Source organism: Hemibagrus wyckioides, linkage group LG19 (genome assembly GCF_019097595.1).
Source record: "Hemibagrus wyckioides isolate EC202008001 linkage group LG19, SWU_Hwy_1.0, whole genome shotgun sequence".
NCBI classification, from domain to species: Eukaryota; Metazoa; Chordata; class Actinopteri; order Siluriformes; family Bagridae; genus Hemibagrus; species Hemibagrus wyckioides.
Window position 1 is genome coordinate 3,675,001 of NC_080728.1, and position 20,529 is coordinate 3,695,529.

The 20,529-nt window shown below is 37.3% G+C and overlaps 1 protein-coding gene across 2 annotated transcripts in view; it reads right to left on the reverse strand.

Moving 5' to 3' along the window:
- The window catches only part of ptprb (protein tyrosine phosphatase receptor type b), a 49,669-nt gene that overhangs the window by 27,622 nt on the left and 1,518 nt on the right, over nucleotides 1-20,529 (reverse strand). For both annotated transcript variants that reach the window (XM_058416959.1, XM_058416958.1), the window contains exons 2-13: nucleotides 19,984-20,266; nucleotides 11,574-11,837; nucleotides 7,392-7,655; nucleotides 6,635-6,904; nucleotides 5,733-6,005; nucleotides 5,243-5,509; nucleotides 3,591-3,848; nucleotides 2,826-3,089; nucleotides 1,278-1,538; nucleotides 932-1,195; nucleotides 168-437; nucleotides 1-61 (exon numbers count right to left, since the gene is read on the reverse strand). The exon at nucleotides 1-61 is cut by the window's left edge and continues 203 nt beyond it. In XM_058416959.1, the coding sequence (XP_058272942.1) occupies nucleotides 1-61; nucleotides 168-437; nucleotides 932-1,195; nucleotides 1,278-1,538; nucleotides 2,826-3,089; nucleotides 3,591-3,848; nucleotides 5,243-5,509; nucleotides 5,733-6,005; nucleotides 6,635-6,904; nucleotides 7,392-7,655; nucleotides 11,574-11,837; nucleotides 19,984-20,266 (2,999 nt within the window). The remainder of the gene's footprint in view (nucleotides 62-167; nucleotides 438-931; nucleotides 1,196-1,277; nucleotides 1,539-2,825; nucleotides 3,090-3,590; nucleotides 3,849-5,242; nucleotides 5,510-5,732; nucleotides 6,006-6,634; nucleotides 6,905-7,391; nucleotides 7,656-11,573; nucleotides 11,838-19,983; nucleotides 20,267-20,529) is intronic.

Below are 20,529 nucleotides of genomic sequence, written 5' to 3' on the forward strand. Positions count from 1 at the left end.
CCGAACGTGAACTCAGCCGTGCTGTTTGAAAGCAGATGGAGATCTTTCACAGCTGCTGGGCCTGATGAGAATACAAACAAACAGAGGTATCTTATGTAAAAGTCTATTCTCTCTCGGGAAATCTAAGAGGTAAAGAAAAGGTAAAGGTTAAATTTCTATCATCTTACGTGTTTGCCCTTTTTCTGTGGTGTCCTTGCTGTAAGAAGTGTTGCTGTAGGTCTTCAGATGCACCATGTAGATTTTACCTGGGACCAGACCCTGGAACAGGTAATGTGTGACACCTGCAGGCACTGAAACATTGGCTACCACAGCTTCATCCTCGTCCAGCAGCTGAACACTGTAGCCGTCGTACACGCCCACCGGCGTATCCCAGCTAACAGCCAGGCTGTGTGTGGTGTGTTCACTGTCGGCCCGAAGACCCTTCACCGGCGACGGAACTGAAAATCCACACACGTGCATGATAAATAGATGCATGTCTAAATATCTACTATAGATTTTGGCTAAGCTCATTTTTATTACAATGTACCTGTATTAAAAAAAAGGTTTAGACCTGGTGTTTAGATCTTTTTTTTTCCACCCAATGAAACTTCTGGTGTCATGGGACAGATACAATCTCACAGATTATTGTACCTTATCACTACACTTTCACTAACAATGTCTATTGTGGAAATATGTTGAGGTTAATAACACGGCCCGGGTTCAAATCCAAAATACACTCGAAAGTGCACGAAAAGTTTAGAGCAATCCTAAGAAGAACCATTTTCAGTTCCATAAAGAACCCTTCAGTCTGTTATTCCTTAACCATTAAAAAATCCAATTTAATTCAAATCCTATTCATTTGTATAGCTCTTTAAACAACACTCACAAAGCAGCTTTAAAGAAATATAAGACACAGAAACATAATACAGACACAGGATTTATTCCCACTCACCTGTGCGTCCGCTGACGCTGCTGTCGTTAGTCAGCTCTCCACTCACTGTCTGCACTCGAACCGTGTACAACTGCCCCGGGACCAGGTCTTCAAAGTCTGTCCCGTTGTCCTGCTTTGGGACACGTCTCGGCATCTCGACACGTCCGTTATGGAGCAGGAAGACATTGTAGTAGTCCACGTCTCCTTCGCCGGCGCTCCAGGAAGCTCTGAGACTGCCGCCGAGTGTCCCTGGGACGAGCCGGAGGTTCTTTACCTGACTGGGTGCTAAAGGGGAGGACGGATGGTTATATGGTCATATAAAGTGCCAATAATCAGTGGAAATCACTTTCATGGACGTGTCTCTTACCAGTGCGGCCCTCGATGCGCTGGGCCTGTAGGTACGAGCCGCTGATGGTGGAGACCACTATCTTGTAGAGAAAGCCTGGGCTGAGTGGAGAGAAGCAGTGCTCTCGCGCCGTGTCGTTCAGTCTCGTATCATAAACGTTTATGTCGTTGTAGAGGATCTGGAGCTCGTAGTGATCCACGTCCCCTGGTGCAGCGTTCCAGCTCACACACAGATGAGTGGTTCCTTTCTGTGACAGAGCCAGTGAGCGTACTGCAGCAGGAACTGACACACCAGAGCATACAGTGCTAATGTTAGATGTAGTCCGGGGTTTTTATAAAGCAGCATAGTTCCAGGTGTCAGATATAATACAGTACATGGGCGTGGGTATGTAATGCTACAAAGCTCAGTGGTAAGACAAGAGAAATGTTCCACTGTAGAACTGATGCACAGCAACTATTAACCTTACTGCTAGCTTCTTTTACTCCATGAATACATGAATTATGAATTATGCTCAGGAATGAAGTTATACAAATGAATCATGTTGCAGTTTGTGCAGTGTTGGTGTACATTATTAAAAGGCTTGTTTGTTCCTGATTAAGATATACAACATCTTAACTGGGTTCTTTATAATGTGCCATAAATCTGAAATAATATCTGAAATAGCTGAAAATGATCTGTAGCTATGATTGATGCAGAGGCACATTAATACATGTCCCAGAAGAAACATTACATGCTGGACCACAAGGGGGCACTGTTATACAGTTTACACTAACCAGTGGTGAAGAGACGGTAGGACAGATGGAAGGGTAGATGTATAGATTGATGGAAATATGGCACAATGCATGGACAGACAGATGGACAAAGGGACAGACAAAGAGATGGATAGAAGGAATGCTGGATGGATTGGTGGATGAAGTGATGAACAAATAGATGGATTAATGAATTAATGAATTAATGAGTGATGCATGGATTATGGCCGTATAGATTTATGGATGGATAGATGGACGGATTGATAGACTGACAGATGGATGGATCAACGAATGGATGGATGGGTGGGTGGATGAATGACTGGATGAATGGCTGGCTGGCTGAATGAATGGATGGATGGATGGATGGATGGATAGACAGATGGATGGATTGATAGATTAATAGATGGATTGATCAACGAATGGATGGATGGATGGATTGACAGATGGATGGATCAACGAATGGATGGATGGATGGATGGGTGGATGAATGACTGGATGAATGAATGGCTGGCTGGCTGGCTGGATGGATGGATAGATAGATGGATGGATTGATAGATTGACAGATGGATGGATCAACAAATGGATGGATGGATGGATGGATTGACAGATGAATGTATTAACGAATGGATAGATGGATGGATGGATTGACAGATGAATGTATTAATGAATGGATAGATGGATGGATGGATTGACAGATGAATGTATTAATGAATGGATAGATGGATGGATGGATGGATGGATGGATGGATGGATTGACAGTTGGATGTATCAACAAATGGATGGATGGATGGATGGATACATGCATGAATGTGCCACTCACATGTCCGTCCTTCAGTGCTAGTCCTGGACTCATACTCTCCACTCCAGGTGCTGATGGTGAGCAGGTAGAGTCGCCCAGGCACCAGATTACTGAACACACACTCGTTGCGGCTCTTCTCCACTGTCTGGTTCTGGAGCAGTGTGTTGTTGTGCAGGATTGCTACGTTGTAATGGTCATAATCTCCAGCTGCATGGCTCCAGGACACCTTCAGGACATTTTCTTGGGCTAAGTGGATAGCACTGGGGTTCTGCACTGCAGAAGGTTCTGGATGTTGGGAAGAAGATTCATTAACATGCATTCAAATGATAAAGATAATGACTACAATTAGACATCACTAATAAATGACCTGTTTTTATTGTTTATTTTAATTACTTAGTCCTGATTACTAAAAATATGGCTCAATTTTTAAAATTTATTTTATTTGGTTAATTTGTTTCCAAATTGAGACAAAATGATTGGAGAAATTTTTGGCCTTTTATTTAAAACATAAATCTACAATGTTATAAATCTGATAACATGAGTCACTAAAAACATATCTTAGCAAACACAAAAAGGTGATTATTAGAGAATTGTTTACAAATTTTTTATGCATGAAATTGCCTGGTTTGTTGTCAGATTTTGTTTATTTTAAATTATTATATTTCTAAATAATAAAAATATCTACCTATTATTTATTTATTTATTTATTTATTAATATTTTCACTTGCAAAGATATTTTTCACAATGTATTATCCCCTTGCCGAATGAGTGCCAATGTAAACTTACGTGTTCTTCCTTGGATCAAGGTGGTGTTTTTGTAAACACCACTACAGCTGCTAATGTAGACGTTATAGAGTCGTCCTGGCTTAAGGCTGCTGAACTCAGAGCTCAGTTTGGTCACGGTCTGCGTGTACACAGGCTGCTCATGGTATTTCAGGTTGACCTGATAACTTTCCACATCTCCTGCTGCAGCTTTCCATGAGACATTGAGGAAATCTGGACGTCCGTCATTGCTGATCGTTGCATCAGCCACAGCAGCTGGCACTTAAAAAGCGAAAGGGGGATGAAAGATATTTTAACACGAATAAAATAATTTGATTATATCGACTTGTACAGCATTTAATACAGCTTTTCACTGTTGGTTTGTGTCACCTAAGAGAAAAATAAAGTTATGGTGATCGAATTATTCTGTACAGAATGCTGTGACTTTTTCAAGGGAGTTTAATTTTTAAAGCTGAAAATCAGATTTTTTTTACCATTTTATCAAGTTTTTGAATTCTTCCAGCTAGCAATTAATTTAAAACTGCCGCTGCACATTTATAGCATTGACTTTTACTCCATAAATACCCAAGCAGATATTCTGATAGCTGTTATGCCACCACACCGGCTTGAGCTAAATCAACTGCATTCAGTGGAAAGTTGTCTGAAAGTTTCAGTGGTGCGCTCCATTGTTCCAGTTCTCCTTCTTGAGTTCATTAAGGCTGAAAATAGCCTCTCTGTTCCATGGGAAAACAGTGGGGACTGGCCCGCAGAACTTTGATAAACTCTTTGCCTTCTTCCTCTATGCAGAACTTCCTGAAATTCCTCAGATTCCCTTTGTATTGGAGCACTATTGTTTTACAGAGATGTTATCGCTTGATGAATTTTGTTCAGGCCAACCATTATTTTTGCTGAAGTTCTTATAAGAGCACATAGCCTTACATAAAGAGTTGACACAGAGATAAAAACAAATCTAAAGCGGAAAAAAAAAAAAAGCATCAGCATTCCTTACATTTACACAGAGCGGCATTTGATCTGGTCTACTGCTAAGATTATTCACAGCAACAACAAGCCGTATATTATACATGATACCACAAAGGGCCTTATTCAGATGGTGCAGCATCCAGATGTGTAGTTTAGAAGGATAGTTTTATATACTTTATTTATTATTTATGCTGATCATGTTACAGATTACAGTGACTTTTGGAAATATTTATTTATATTTATTTATATCTAGATATTGTGAGACTTTTTTAAACAGAAATCTGTTTGATAAGTGTTTTGGATGATTTATTAAAACCTTATTGTAAAACATTTTCCTATAAATAATCAGTGCTTCATTAATGGCTGGATAGATGGATGGATATATCGATGGATGGATGACTATATGGATAGATGGATGGATGGACAGATCTGTGGATATTAATTAATTGAAATTAATTGAAAATATGACTAAACAAAAAAATGTCCATACTTAACAATAATATTATAATTGTTTATTAACTCTTGGCTTGTTAATATTTACGTTTCATAACTTGGTAAAAAAAAAATAATGCATTAGAATTAACTCATCATAACAGAATCTATATTAATATATGCTGATTTGTAGATTTTATAGTTCTGTAGTTGATGGTTCATATACAGAGATGCAAACAGTATTTTAAATATAATCTCAGTACCTGTGTAGCACGTGTCCTCAACATGCTTGGAGTGTTGTTGACCACTGACTGTGCTGATCAGCAGTTTATACAGTGCACCAGCTCTGAGATTTGGGAGGTGGATTGCGGTGCTGTTAGCTGGGACAGTGAGGTTATACACAGGCTCGGTGTTGTCTAGCAGCAGCACATGATAGGAGTCCAGATCTCCCTCAGGCCTGTCCCAGGTGGCAGTGAGAGAGTCTGTGGTTCTCATGTTGTTTAATTTCAGGGAGCTCACTTCATCAGGCACTGCAGAAAGAAAGATACAGATTTTTCAGTTTCTGATCTGAGATTTTTATCTTGAGACTCAAATCAAACATTCTTTCCACTGGCTCTGTAAATCCGATTGTTAAAACACTGATGCTTGTCTACAAAGCTGCACTAGCTCTCACATGATGTTCTACAGGGTTTATCCATAGATCTGTTTGCTTTAGTGTGAGGAGATACAGGAGGAGAAAAAATTAAGTCTTACATGTCCTTCCTGTCACTGCAGCAGAGCTGTTCAGATTTTCACTGGTTGTAATCACGACGATTTTATACAGACGTCCCGGCACGAGCACGTTAAACGTGCACTCTCTCATATCTCGGCTTAACGTTCGCGTCATAATGGCAGTGGAACCAGTGCCATAGTGTAGCTCCACTATGTAGCTGCCACGAGACCCAGAGCCAAAACTGTGGTTCCATAAAGCACTGAGGGTCGTCTTGTCTGCATGACGGATGTGGAGCTGCGACACTGGTGGTGGGCCTGAGAGAGAGATGTATGCAAAAGAAGTAATTATACTAAATACATTTTAAATAAATAAAAATTTTGCTTATTTTAAATTATTATATCTATAAATAAGCAAAACATCTGCCTGTATATCACATAAAATATGTTACATAAAACATAAAATGAGGAAAATGATTAAAAATTGACATAATAATAATAATAATAATAATAATAATAATAATAATAATAATAATAATAATAATAATAATAATGTTGTACAGCTATATTTTATATAGTTTTATATATTTTTCTTAATTCAGATTAATTACTTTTGCATGAAGGAAATAAAAACAATATTTTCCATAACAACATTGAAACTGGAAAATATTTAAAAAGTTGAAAAACTATTAAAATAACTCACAACATACATTTTTTTAAATAGGATTCAGATAAACAACTGAATTCAAGAAGACAAAATCAATAAGAAATAAATGATAATGTACAGTAAATTATTAAAAGCAGTCAACTAATTGTGTTTATTAATTATTTTAATTATTAAATAAGTGATGGAACAGAAGCAGTTGGTGGTGTGATGTGGTTGAAGAATGGATGGATTTCATGTCTTTATGAAATAATTAGATGTATAATAAAAGAAAAGGAAGTACCTGTCTCTGCGCTGCAGTAGGTGGTGCTGCTCTGCCCTCTGCTAAACACACTCACTGCTGCTTTATACACTCTGCCAGGGTGAAGCTTTAACCCAGGAAAGCTGAACTCTCTCACAGATCTGTGTACGGTTGTGTTAAACAGCATCTCGCTGCCGTTAAAGAGCATCACACTATAGTGTTCCCAGTGTCCTAGTGGGGGCAGCCAGCTAAGCTTCACATCACCGTACTGAGCAGGCTTCTCCATCTTCAACTGAGAGACTTTGCCTGGAGCTACACACACACACACACACACACACACGGTGACACATGCAACCAGTGCATCAAACTGCCCTCAATAAGCATATCAGTACATGAGTGAAGGGCCTCCAGTTTTTTATGAGGTGATTAAAGCTGATGAAATTATATCTACAGAGCATGCGGTTTATTGCCCTGCTGTGTGTCACATCCTTTTCTTTCACATCCTTAAAAGGAAAATATCTAGAACTGCCTAAGACCAAATTAGATCAGAAGCGTGTATTATGCATCACATTTCCTTTTGGTAGATGGCATGTGAAATGGAAGAGATAGCCAATAGACGGGACCTTTCCACTCAGAAGTCATTTTGAGTGAAACAGTTAAAGCCTCATGGTAAATAATATATTAGCTGCTCGCATCAAATTTGCATCAAAATAGTCAAATATGAAGCCAGGAATTTCTCATTTCTCCCAGAAGAGCTGAATTTAGCTTGTCTTATCAGTTTCAGTCTTCCTCTACATACCTGTTGTGGCAGTCACAATGACCCGGGTGCTGAGATTACCGCTCCTGGTGTAGATGGAGGCCTGGTAGGTGCTGCCCGGTGTCAGATGGTTAAACTGAGCTCGTGTGGTGTTTGGAGACAGGGTTTTCTCCTGCACAGCTGAATCAGAAGACAGTAGCTGGACCAGGTAAGTGTCCACATCACCAGGTGCTTGATCCCAAGAGACCTGGAGGCTGGTGTGACTCCCGTTGCTCTCCATGTGTGCATTAAGGACCATGCTTGGTTCTGCAGGGTGAAGAACGACACATTACTGGATCTGAATGTATGAAAATCTGCACTGAATTGGCAGAGTTCTTTCGAGAATCTATTCCATACAACAAATCTCTCAAATCTCCAATCAAGACAATAACATAACCAAAGACAATGGTAACGACACTGAGCATAAAATGAATACAATCATGGAAAGGATTCAAACGTCTATGCATTTCAACACAAACTGCTACAGATATGTTTTTCACTAAACACAGGATCAGTTATTTACTAATTGTATGTGATGTTTATTTTTATATGTATATTTTACAGTACAGTATCACATCAAAGAATGATACCCTTAGTACTTTTTGTCAGGGTCATGATTATACCAAAATAGTCAGCTGATAACATTACCCATCAGCCCCTGCACATCACCAAAGCGACATCACATACCATAGTTCACCCTCACCTGTGTCCCGTCTCACCCTAATAAGCACCTCTATTTGATTTCCTGTGTTTCAGTGTCTCATTGTCTAGCTCCTGTTGTGCTCACGTTTTGTTTGTTGCTTCATGTCCACAGCCTCGTTCACAGTCCGTATGTTTTGTTCTTTCGGTAAATCAAAGTCTGCACCTGCATCCTCTCTGATTATCTGACACTTCACACAAAAGCAAACGCTTATATAATAATACATAATAAACTGTACGTATCTCCTGTATATTAAAACATACAAAACATATGCAGGTGAATGATGACTTAACACTACTGTCTCCAGAATCAGGAATCGACTCCATGTGTATTCGGTTGTCGGTGAACTATAACATCACTGAAGGCGAATCTCGATTCCCAAATTCGACTCCTAGAACTGAGGAATCGATTCTTTCTGGGATTGGCTCACATGAAATATTAGGCTAAAATACTGTCCAGCTGTAAGCATTACTATAACAATATTACTGTATATATCATACAATCAGTTATTTTGCTGCACTTACATTTTATTTTTCTATTATTTGTATTTGATAATATTCAAAAGGAAGCATTCTGCATTTAATTCCATTTATCTATTTGCAGTGTACAGCATTCTGGAAATAAAGTAAGAGAGGCGAGATTTATATAGTTTGGGCATGTGTAGTGGAGGGATATGGATTATATTGGAAGAAAAATGCTGAGGATGGAACGACCGGGAAAGAGGAGAAGAGGAAGGCCAAGGAGGAGGTTTATGGATGTGGTGAGGGAAGACATGCAGGGGATTGGTGTGACAGAGGGAGATGCAGAGGACAGATTGAGATGGAGAAATATGATCTGCCGTGGCAACCCGACCCCTGAAGGGAGCAGCCGAAAGAAGAAGAAGAAGAGGAAGAAGAAGAAGAATCCATTTACAGTGTGTCCTTTGGATAGTTAAGGAGTCTCAGCTTTCTAAAGGGGTTTAACTTGGGATAAAGAAACCATTTACTGCTGTGTTAGAGTCAAACATTAAAACCTGCATCCCACCTCATATACTTACACACTACTCCACTTCACTGTGTAGTATAAATAGTGAGTCATGTGTTCACACTGAAAACTCCAAGAAGAAGAAGAAGATGAAGAAGAAGAAGAAGAAGAAGAAGAAGAAGAAGAAGATGAAGAAGAAGAAGAAGAAGAAGAAGAAGAAGATGAAGAAGAAGAAGAAGAAGAAGAAGAAGAAGATGAAGAAGAAGAAGATGATGATGATGAAGAAGAAGAAGAAGATGAAGAAGAAGAAGAAGATGATGATGATGATGATGATGATGATGAAGAAGAAGAAGAAGAAGAAGAAGAAGAGGAAGAAGATGAAGAAGAAGAAGAAGAAGAAGAAGAAGAAGAAGAAGAAGATGAAGAAGAAGAAGAAGAAGAAGAAGATGAAGAAGAAGAAGAAGAAGAAGAAGAAGAAGATGAAGAAGAAGAAGAAGAAGAAGAAGAAGAAGATGAAGAAGAAGAAGAAGAAGAAGAAGAAGAAGATGAAGAAGAAGAAGAAGAAGAAGATGATGATGATGATGATGATGAAGAAGAAGAAGAAGAAGATGAAGAAGAAGAAGATGATGATGATGATGAAGAAGAAGAAGAAGAAGAAAATGATGATGATGATGATGAAGAAGAAGAAGAAGATGATGATGATGATGATGATGATGATGATGAAGAAGAAGAAGAAGAAGATGAAGAAGAAGAAGATGATGATGATGATGATGATGAAGAAGAAGAAGAAGAAGAAGAAGAAGATGATGATGATGATGATGATGAAGAAGAAGAAGAAGAAGAAGAAGATGATGATGATGATGAAGAAGAAGAAGAAGAAGAAGAAGAAGAAGAAGATGATGATGATGAAGAAGAAGAAGATGATGATGATGATGATGATGAAGAAGAAGAAGAAGATGATGATGATGATGATGATGAAGAAGAAGAAGAAGAAGAAGAAGAAGAAGATGAAGAAGAAGAAGATGATGATGATGATGATGATGATGAAGAAGAAGAAGAAGAAGAAGATGATGATGATGATGAAGAAGAAGAAGAAGAAGATGATGATGATGATGATGATGAAGAAGAAGAAGAAGAAGAAGATGATGATGATGATGATGAAGAAGAAGAAGAAGAAGAAGAAGAAGATGATGATGATGATGAAGAAGAAGAAGAAGAAGAAGAAGAAGAAGATGATGATGATGATGATGATGATGATGATGATGATGATGATGAAGAAGAAGAAGAAGAAGAAGAAGAAGAAGTGCACCTCAAGAATGCTGCTCTTAAAAAATCAGTGTGGAATTGAACAGCTCATGCTTATAAACACTTACAGCTTTGCTTACGTACACCATCAGAAAAATAAGAATACATTTCCAAGATAAGTAATAGCACTCTGGTGGACAAAAGGTCTTACAAATGTCTTAAAATATTGTTCTCAATATTATGTGGTGTTGTTATTATGTGCGTTTGATGTCACTCACCATCGACTGGGAATATGCTTCTTGTTAGGAAAAGACTGAGATGATATTTCCCTTCTCACATTCGTACACTAGACGCTAAAGTGGATAATGCATAGTGTAAGTGTGTAGCTTGTAGCATGTAGCGTGTAGTGTGTAGCATGTAGTGTGTAGCGTGTAGCATGTAGTGTGTAGCATGTAGCGTGTAGCGTGTAGTGTGTAGTGTATAGCATGTAGTGTGTAGCGTGTAGTGTGTAGCATGTAGTGTGTAGCATGTAGTGTGTAGTGTGTAGCGTGTAGTGTGTAGCGTGTAGTGTGTAGTGTATAGCATGTAGTGTGTAGCGTGTAGTGTGTAGCGTGTAGTGTGTAGCATGTAGTGTGTAGTGTATAGCATGTAGTGTGTAGCGTGTAGTGTGTAGCGTGTAGTGTGTAGCATGTAGTGTGTAGCACGTCATACAGGATGCAGCTTAAGAATTCTCGAAGAGAGACAAAATAAAGAGCTGTACAGGTTCATTAAGCTACTCACACATCAAAAACAATTAGGTCACTTTTACTTTCTCTACTAATAGCTCAATTTCCTCTCCTCTGTTCTTAAGTAGATGTGTGTCTGGGAAATAAAAATGGCTGTTGACAGACGCCTTTAAGTGGACTTTCACTGACATTATGCTACTGTTTCAATGTTTGGACAGGTTCAGGCCTGTCAGTATGTTTACAGTCTGGGTTTGAATGTTCTGAAAAAGAGGAACTGGAGCTTGGGTTTGAGCACTGATTTTAATCTGGTGTGTGTGTGTGTGTGTGTGTTGGAGGTTTTAAACCCTGTGAAGATATGATTGACACAGTGCAGTGGGGTGATATAACACATGAGAATGAGGGCCGAGCTTTCGCTTCACACAGCAGGAAAAAGAGACTGGGCGTTCACCCCACTGCCTGAAATATTGTGTAAAAGGTCACACACACACACACACACACGCACACACACGCACACACACACACACACACACACTAAAAAGAAAAGCTCAGTACCTGTTTGTTCCTGCATGGACACAGCGTTTTGCATCCCAGCTGCCTCAGTGATGATGGTCATGTTGTAGATGCGACCAGGAGTCAGGCCGTTCACCGTGTATGAAGTTGTAGCGTTGTCTAATGTGGCGTTCCAGGCAGAGTCCAGACCTGCACTGTCCGTGAGCAGAAGTCGAAAAAGCTCCGCTCTCCCTGGACCAGGCTTCCAGGACACACTTAGGTTGTCCATGTGTCTAAACACCTCAAAACTTTGCACTGCTGAGGGTCCTGGATAACAGACATAGAGTCAGAAGTGTCATGAAGCTCAGTGTTTTTACAGGAGAGACTTACTCAGAGCTACTGCTTACTCCAGCTCTAGTTTAGATGTGACTCTCTCCATTATTCTACACTCTTAGAAACATGGTATAAAACTCACCACTCCATGTTACTGATGTGGTACCCTCACACTAGTACACTCACACTATTACCCCACAAAAGTACCCTCACTCTATTACCCCACAAAAGTACCCTCACTCTATTACCCCACAAAAGTACCCTCACTCTATTACCCCACACCAGTACCCTCACTCTATTACCCTTATGCCAGTATACTCACGCCAGTACCCTCACTCTAGTATCCCCACTCTAGAACCCTCACACCAGTACAGTCACAGCAGTACCCTCAATCTATTACCCCTACACCAGTACCCTCATTCTATAACCCCCACTCCAGTACCCTCACTCCAGTACGCTCACTCCAGTATGCTCACACCAGTACCCTCACACCAGTACCCTTACTCCAGTTCACTCACACCAGTACCCCCACGCCAGTACCCTCACTACAGTATGCTCACTCCAGTACTCTTACACCAGTACCCTTACTGCAGTTCACTCACACCAGTACCCTCACACCAGTACCCTCACTACAGTATGCTCACTCCAATACCCTTACTCCAGTTCACTCACACCAGTACCCCCACGCCAGTACCCTCACTACAGTATGCTCACTCCAGTACTCTTACACCAGTACCCTTACTGCAGTTCACTCCCACCAGTACCCTCTATCCAAAAGATAATTCCATCACCAAAGCAGGTAAAGTTTCAAAGATACAGTTTAGTACCTTTAAGTCTGCTCCACCATTGCACTTGCTTCACTGCATTAACAGCTTTGCCTTTATTTAAGCAGCATTTATTTAGATAAATAAATGTAACATCATTAGCAGTCGTAGTATCTAAAGCCAGTTTTCACTTAAATTAAATTTCTTTGTACAGTGAGGAAAAACACTTCAGCTCTATTCCACAATGACTTTGAAGTGGCTCTGGACCGTGCAGTTTTTGTATGAGAGCATGCCGGGGCAGCCAGCGGGTGCGATGTGTGAGCGAGATAAGATTGTTCTGGAGCGTTTAAATAACGCCAGCCCAGGCTGGATGCTGAGCCGCCCATGGAGAGCTCACTGTGGGAAAGTGAGTAGCGGAAAGAGGACCTTTAGCGATGAAGGCCAAAGCGAGACAGCCACTAGCACCGAGCAGCTGCTGTTTCTGCAGCTCTTCCTCCCTGGTGACCCGTTGAAACCCGAATTGTACGAGTTTATCACAACAATGCTACTGTGTTCGAACTTTTTTAAACTACTGCTGAGACTGCATGACATCTCTGCAGCAGGACGATCAAATAAAGCAGAGAATTTAATGCAATATTGGATCCATACAAACTTCAAACTAGCCTCAAAACCTTTTTCTGAGAGTGTCAGCCTAAATGTAAGCATCATTTACTTTAACATTATATTAATATTAAGATTCATAATCAGTTATAACAATGTTATTAATTATCAGGTTTGGAGTATAGAGATTATCCATCATGGGAATATAAAACTGCAGAGATGTTCATGTATTAGAATTACGGTGTTAATTTAAACCTGTGATTTGCCTTACGGTCAGTCAGAACTGCTGTTCTCACTGACCAACCGAGCGCTGTGGTACTGTTTAATAAAAACAACAGAGTTCACTGACCAATCAGATTCAAGTACTGTGGAACTGTTTAAATTCAACAACAACAGCAATAACAACAACAGCAGCAGCAAAACCCTGAGTTTCCAACAAATTACACCAATAAATTTACTCTAATAAAAATATTACTCCAATAATAAAGCAGCAATAAATTACTGACATGAATTCCTCATCTATGTTTTATACTACACAATTTCCTACTAACAACCTTAAAAATAATAAACAATCATGAACTGAGTGTTCACTATATGATGTTTTTAGTGTATGAAGTGTTCAGTATATGATGCATTTAGTGTATGAAGTGTTCAGTATATGAAGTATTCACTATATGATGTTTTTAGTGTATGAAGTGTTTAGTGTAAGAAGTGTTCAGTATATGAAGTGTTCACTATATGATGTTTTTAGTGTATGAAGTGTTCACAATATGATATTTTTAGTGTATGAAGTGTTTAGTGTAAGAAATGTTCAGTATATGAAATGTTCACCTTATGATGTTTTTAGTGTATGAAGTGTTCACTATATGATGTTTTTAGTGTATGATGTTTTTAGTGTATGAAGTGTTCACTATATGATGTTTTTAGTGTATGAAGTGTTCACTATATGATGTTTTTAGTGTATGATGTTTTTAGTGTATGAAGTGTTCACTATATGATGTTTTTAGTGTATGAAGTGTTCACTATATGATGTTTTTAGTGTATGAAGTGTTTAGTGTATGAAGTGTTCACTATATGATGTTTTTAGTGTATGATGTTTTTAGTGTATGAAGTGTTCACTATATGATGTTTGTAGTGTATGAAGTGTTCACTATATGATGTTTTTAGTGTATGAAGTGTTCACAATATGATATTTTTAGTGTATGAAGTGTTTAGTGTAAGAAATGTTCAGTATATGAAATGTTCACTATATGATGTTTTTAGTGTATGAAGTGTTCACTATATGATGTTTTTAGTGTATGAAGTGTTCAGTATATGAAGTGTTCACTATATGATGCATTTAGTGTATGAAGTGTTCACTATATGATGCATTTAGTGTATGAAGTGTTCAGTATATGAAGTATTCACTATATGATGTTTTTAGTGTATGAAGTGTTTAGTGTAAGAAATGTTCAGTATATGAAATGTTCACTATATGATGTTTTTAGTGTATGAAGTGTTCACTATATGATGTTTTTAGTGTATGAAGTGTTCACTATATGATGTTTTTAGTGTATGAAATGTTCACTATATGATGTTTTTAGTGTATGAAGTGTTCACTATATGATGTTTTTAGTGTATGAAGTGTTTAGTGTATGAAGTGTTCACTATATGATGTTTTTAGTGTATGAAGTGTTTAGTGTATGAAGTGTTCACTATATGATGTTTTTAGTGTATGAAGTGTTTAGTGTATGAAGTGTTCACTATATGATGTTTTTAGTGTATGAAGTGTTTAGTGTATGAAGTGTTCACTATATGATGTTTTTAGTGTATGAAGTGTTTAGTGTATGAAGTGTTCACTATATGATGTTTTTAGTGTAAGAAGTGTTCACTATATGATTTTTTAGTGTATGAAGTGTTCACTAAATGATGTTTTTAGTGTATGAAGTGTTTAGTGTATGAAGTGTTCAGTATATGAAGTGTTCACTATATGATGCATTTAGTGTAATAATTGTTCACTATATGATGTTTTTAGTGTATGAAGTGTTTAGTGTATGAAGTGTTCACTATATGATGTTTTTAGTGTAAGAAGTGTTCACTATATGATGTTTTTAGTGTATGAAGTGTTCACTATATGATGTTTTTAGTGTATGAAGTGTTTAGTGTATGAAGTGTTCACTATATGATGTTTTTAGTGTAAGAAGTGTTCAGTATATGAAGTGTTCACTATATGATGTTTTTAGTGTAAGAAGTGTTCAGTATATGAAGTGTTCACTAAATGATGCATTTAGTGTATGAAGTGTTTAGTGTATGACGTGTTTAGTGTATGAAGTGTTTAGTGTATGAAGTGTTTAGTGTATGAAGTGTTCACTATATGATGTTTTTAGTGTATGAAGTGTTTAGTGTATGAAGTGTTCACTATATGATGTTTTTAGTGTATGAAGTGTTCAGTATATGAAGTGTTCACTATATGATGCATTTAGTGTATGAAGTGTTTAGTGTATGAAGTGTTTAGTGTATGAAGTGTTCACTATATGATGTTTTTAGTGTATGAAGTGTTTAGTGTATGAAGTGTTCACTATATGATGTTTTTAGTGTATGAAGTGTTCAGTATATGAAGTATTCACTATATGATGTTTTTAGTGTATGAAGTGTTCAGTATATGAAGTGTTCACTATATGATGCATTTAGTGTATGAAGTGTTTAGTGTATGAAGTGTTTAGTGTATGAAGTGTTCACTATATGATGCATTTAGTGTAATAATTGTCCACTATATGATGTTTTTAGTGTATGAGGTGTTCACTATATGATGTTTTTAGTGTAAGAAGTGTTCAGTATATGAAGTGTTCACTAAATGATGCATTTAGTGTATGAAGTGTTTAGTGTATGAAGTGTTTAGTGTATGAAGTGTTTAGTGTATGAAGTGTTTAGTGTATGAAGTGTTCACTATATGATGCATTTAGTGTATGAAGTGTTCAGTATATGAAGTGTTCACTATATGATGCATTTAGTGTATGAAGTGTTCAGTATATGAAGTGTTCACTATATGATGCATTTAGTGTATGAAGTGTTCAGTATATGAAGTGTTCACTATATGATGTTTTTAGTGTAAGAAGTGTTCAGTATATGAAGTGTTCACTATATGATGTTTTTAGTGTAAGAAGTGTTCACTATATGATGTTTTTAGTGTAAGAAGTGTTCAGTATATGAAGTGTTCACTATATGATGTTTTTAGTGTATGAAGTGTTCACTATATGATGTTTTTAGTGTATGAAGTGTTTAGTGTATGAAGTGTTCACTATATGATGTTTTTAGTGTATGAAGTGTTCAGTATATGAAGTGTTCACTATATGATGCATTTAGTGTATGAAGTGTTTAGTGTATGAAGTGTTTAGTGTATGAAGTGTTCACTATATGATGCATTTAGTGTAATAATTGTCCACTATATGATGTTTTTAGTGTATGAGGTGTTCACTATATGATGTTTTTAGTGTAAGAAGTGTTCAGTATATGAAGTGTTCACTAAATGATGCATTTAGTGTATGAAGTGTTTAGTGTATGAAGTGTTTAGTGTATGAAGTGTTTAGTGTATGAAGTGTTTAGTGTATGAAGTGTTCACTATATGATGCATTTAGTGTATGAAGTGTTCAGTATATGAAGTGTTCACTATATGATGCATTTAGTGTATGAAGTGTTCAGTATATGAAGTGTTCACTATATGATGCATTTAGTGTATGAAGTGTTCAGTATATGAAGTGTTCACTATATGATGCATTTAGTGTATGAAGTGTTTAGTGTATGAAGTGTTTAGTGTATGATGCATTTAGTGTATGAAGTGTTTAGTGTATGAAGTGTTTAGTGTATGAAGTGTTTAGTGTATGAAGTGTTTAGTGTATGATGCATTTAGTGTATGAAGTGTTTAGTGTATGAAGTGTTTAGTGTATGAAGTGTTTAGTGTATGAAGTGTTTAGTGTATGATGCATTTAGTGTATGAAGTGTTTAGTGTATGAAGTGTTTAGTGTATGAAGTGTTTAGTGTATGATGCATTTAGTGTATGAAGTGTTTAGTGTATGAAGTGTTTAGTGTATGAAGTGTTTAGTGTATGAAGTGTTTAGTGTATGAAGTGTTTAGTGTATGAAGTGTTCACTATATGATGCATTTAGTGTATGAAGTGTTTAGTGTATGAAGTGTTTAGTGTATGAAGTGTTTAGTGTATGAAGTGTGCACTATATTATGTTTTCAGTATATGGTAGTGTTCAGTATATGAAATGTTATGCAGTTTGCTAATGCAAGCAACTGTAATGTATTAATGAAGGACAGGTTATATCAGTTCATACTCATAAACCAGAAACTCTGCTGTCCTGAAGACTTTTACACTGAGAGTCCTTTACACATAAACATCACCATGGCAACAACTATGATGAACTGAGATGTGAATGAGGTTTTAGTAGAGAAATGATAAAAAGTAGAGTGTTAATAAGAATCTTTCAATTTACACTTGGTGCAGTTGCTCTCTCTCTCTCTCTCTCTCTCTCTCTCTCTCTCTCTATATATATATATATATACATACTGTGATAGAATTTTAAATACAGCAACTGCAGCAGCAAAACCCTGCTAAATTTCTCATCTCCATTTTCTCCTCCTAACAACCTTCATGTGCTGAAAAACAACAAACATTCATTAAAGCAAACTGAATCTTTCAGGTTTTTTGTCCTTGTTCAGGAAGACCTTCTTCTGGAGTGGTGTATTCTTGGCTGTAAAGTGCAGCAGTAATCTTGTGCTGTTTTATTTTTAGCCGTTGGGAGTGCACCTTTAATGTGCGCATATCACAGAGGTTTAAGTGATGGCATCAGTGTGAGGGTCAGGAGCAGATCTGCACTGTTTAACCCTATTCAACCTCCGACTAAAACACATTGCAGCCCCTCCACCCCTCTCCACCACCCTCAACCCCCTTCCCATTTCCTCTAGCACACCAGAACAATGGGGTGGGAAAGGGCAGGAGAGAGGAGAGGCCAACAATCTGCTGGAAATACACTGCGTTAGACTGCTGTTCTGGAGCCAAGCCAAACACTACACACAATGTCATCTACACACACACACACTGCATTCACATACACACACACTGAATTCACACACACACACACACACACTGAATCCACACGTACACACACACACACACACACAGCATTCACATACACACACCCACAACCACTGCATATACACACAAGACACACTCACACACATGCACACACACACAAGCACACATACACATGCAATCAGACCACAAATGCACAACAAACACACTCACACTCACAAACCACATTCATACATGTACACTCCAACACTCTCACACACACGTACAGTAACAGTAAAAACTAGCCGCTTCAGCTGTGCTCAACAAAACCACGACTTTACGAAATCGTCTTTACTAAAATAAAATGTCGACTGTATATCATGTATCAGCCTTTATTATGATTTATTGCTGATTTATATTTTAAAAATCTTACCAAGGTATTCATTTCTATATGCATATAGCTTAATACATAATTCAAAAATTACACAGAACTAAAATATTTTAGAACGTACCCACATGGTTTAATAATAACAATAATACTTGTGCTATACATGGTCTCGCTTAACATGGCTGGAGCGTCAAATACAAGCAAACCAGTGTGTGTTTGTCAAGTTACCTTTTTTTCTGTTCACCTCTGAACTTCATAATGCTAATCTACTGCTGTCAATCTGAGCTAGCGTTCTCCCACTGACTGCTAATAGCGCTAATCTTTACACAAACAAATCATTGACTTCGTTTAGGATTTCTGATTATCAACAAATGGAAGCAGCAGATTTCAACTCAGACGTTTTATAAGTATGCTTTGATCATTTTAGCTGTATTTGTTTTGTCTTTGTCACGCTTCTTATCTTTACATCTTCGTCCATATCAGACCCTCTGTTCCATCCTGCCTTGATTTAACCATGTCTCAGAGGAGGAATATTTCCTCTCAGCATCCACGGCCTCAGCTTTCATTTCTATCACAGTCATATCCAGTCAGCGCTGAGACAGGAGAAGATAGAGAAGACCTTTACACACATCAGTACTTTTCTTATGGTTTTGTTTTTTTTTTTCTTCTAATTGCATGTGATATGAATTTAATCTAAAAAAAAAAAAAAAATCAAAAAATACAACGAATAATCCACGAGTCACAATAAATTAAGAATTCAAATGAGATGAACAAACAAATAAATAGCTTAAGAAATGAAAAAAAGAAAAAAATTATAATAATAATAGATTTTAATAATTATTTTTATTAAATAGTTTATAATTATTTATTTAATTAAGAATACATTTTTTATAATAATAATAATAATAATAATAATAATAATAATAATAATAATAATAATAATATATTTTTATGTATTTTTTTTTATTAACAAAGTAACAGTTCTTGAGCTTCAGGTCTGAAATATTAAATATTGATATATAAAATTGTATAAGTGGTCTTTTTTTTTTTGTTCACCATCAGGATGTTAGATTTATTATTATTTTCAAAAAATTAAACTGAATTAAATCCTAAATAATAAATGATATCAATTAAGTCTGGCACAGAAACTTTTTATTTATTTAGTATTTTATTTAGTATTGAATATAGATAAAGCAGAAACAAGCTGCTCTGAGAAAGGGGAGTATTCTGAGTTACTGAGTGATTTGGAGGTGATTTATTAGTGTAAGACTCTCCTGATGATCTGTAAGTGTGGAAACATGCTCACATGCACCTGACAGAGCATCGGTCACTTACTTGTTGCCAGGGACAGGTTGTGTTGATTACTGTCTGTCTTTGATGTTACAGTCAGGTGGTACCATGTTCCAGGGTCCAAATTCTCAAGTTTACATTCAGTCACTTCCCAGTTTTCCCGATCTTGATCACAGTCTGTTGAGTTCTCAGGTCTGTCCGCCATATTCACTCCGAACCGACATTCCACAGCCGAGCTGTTCAGCGTGAGCTGTATGGAGTCAGTGCCGAGCGCGGCGGACTTGAGGACTATAATGCTACATTGCTGAGTTTCTGCCAGCAAAACACCCTAAAAACATACATTCAAACATAACAAACATAACATAACTGTTAAACAAACATAACAGTTATTGTTAATAGTAAGAAGAAGAAGAATCGTCATCATCCTCATCATCAACATTATCATAGTCATAGTCATCGTTGTTGTCATCATCAATATCAAAATCATCAAAATGATCATCATCATCTTCATCATAAACTTTCATTTACATCTTTCTCATCATCAACATTGTCAAGGTCATTGTCGTTGTCATCATCAACATCAAAACCATC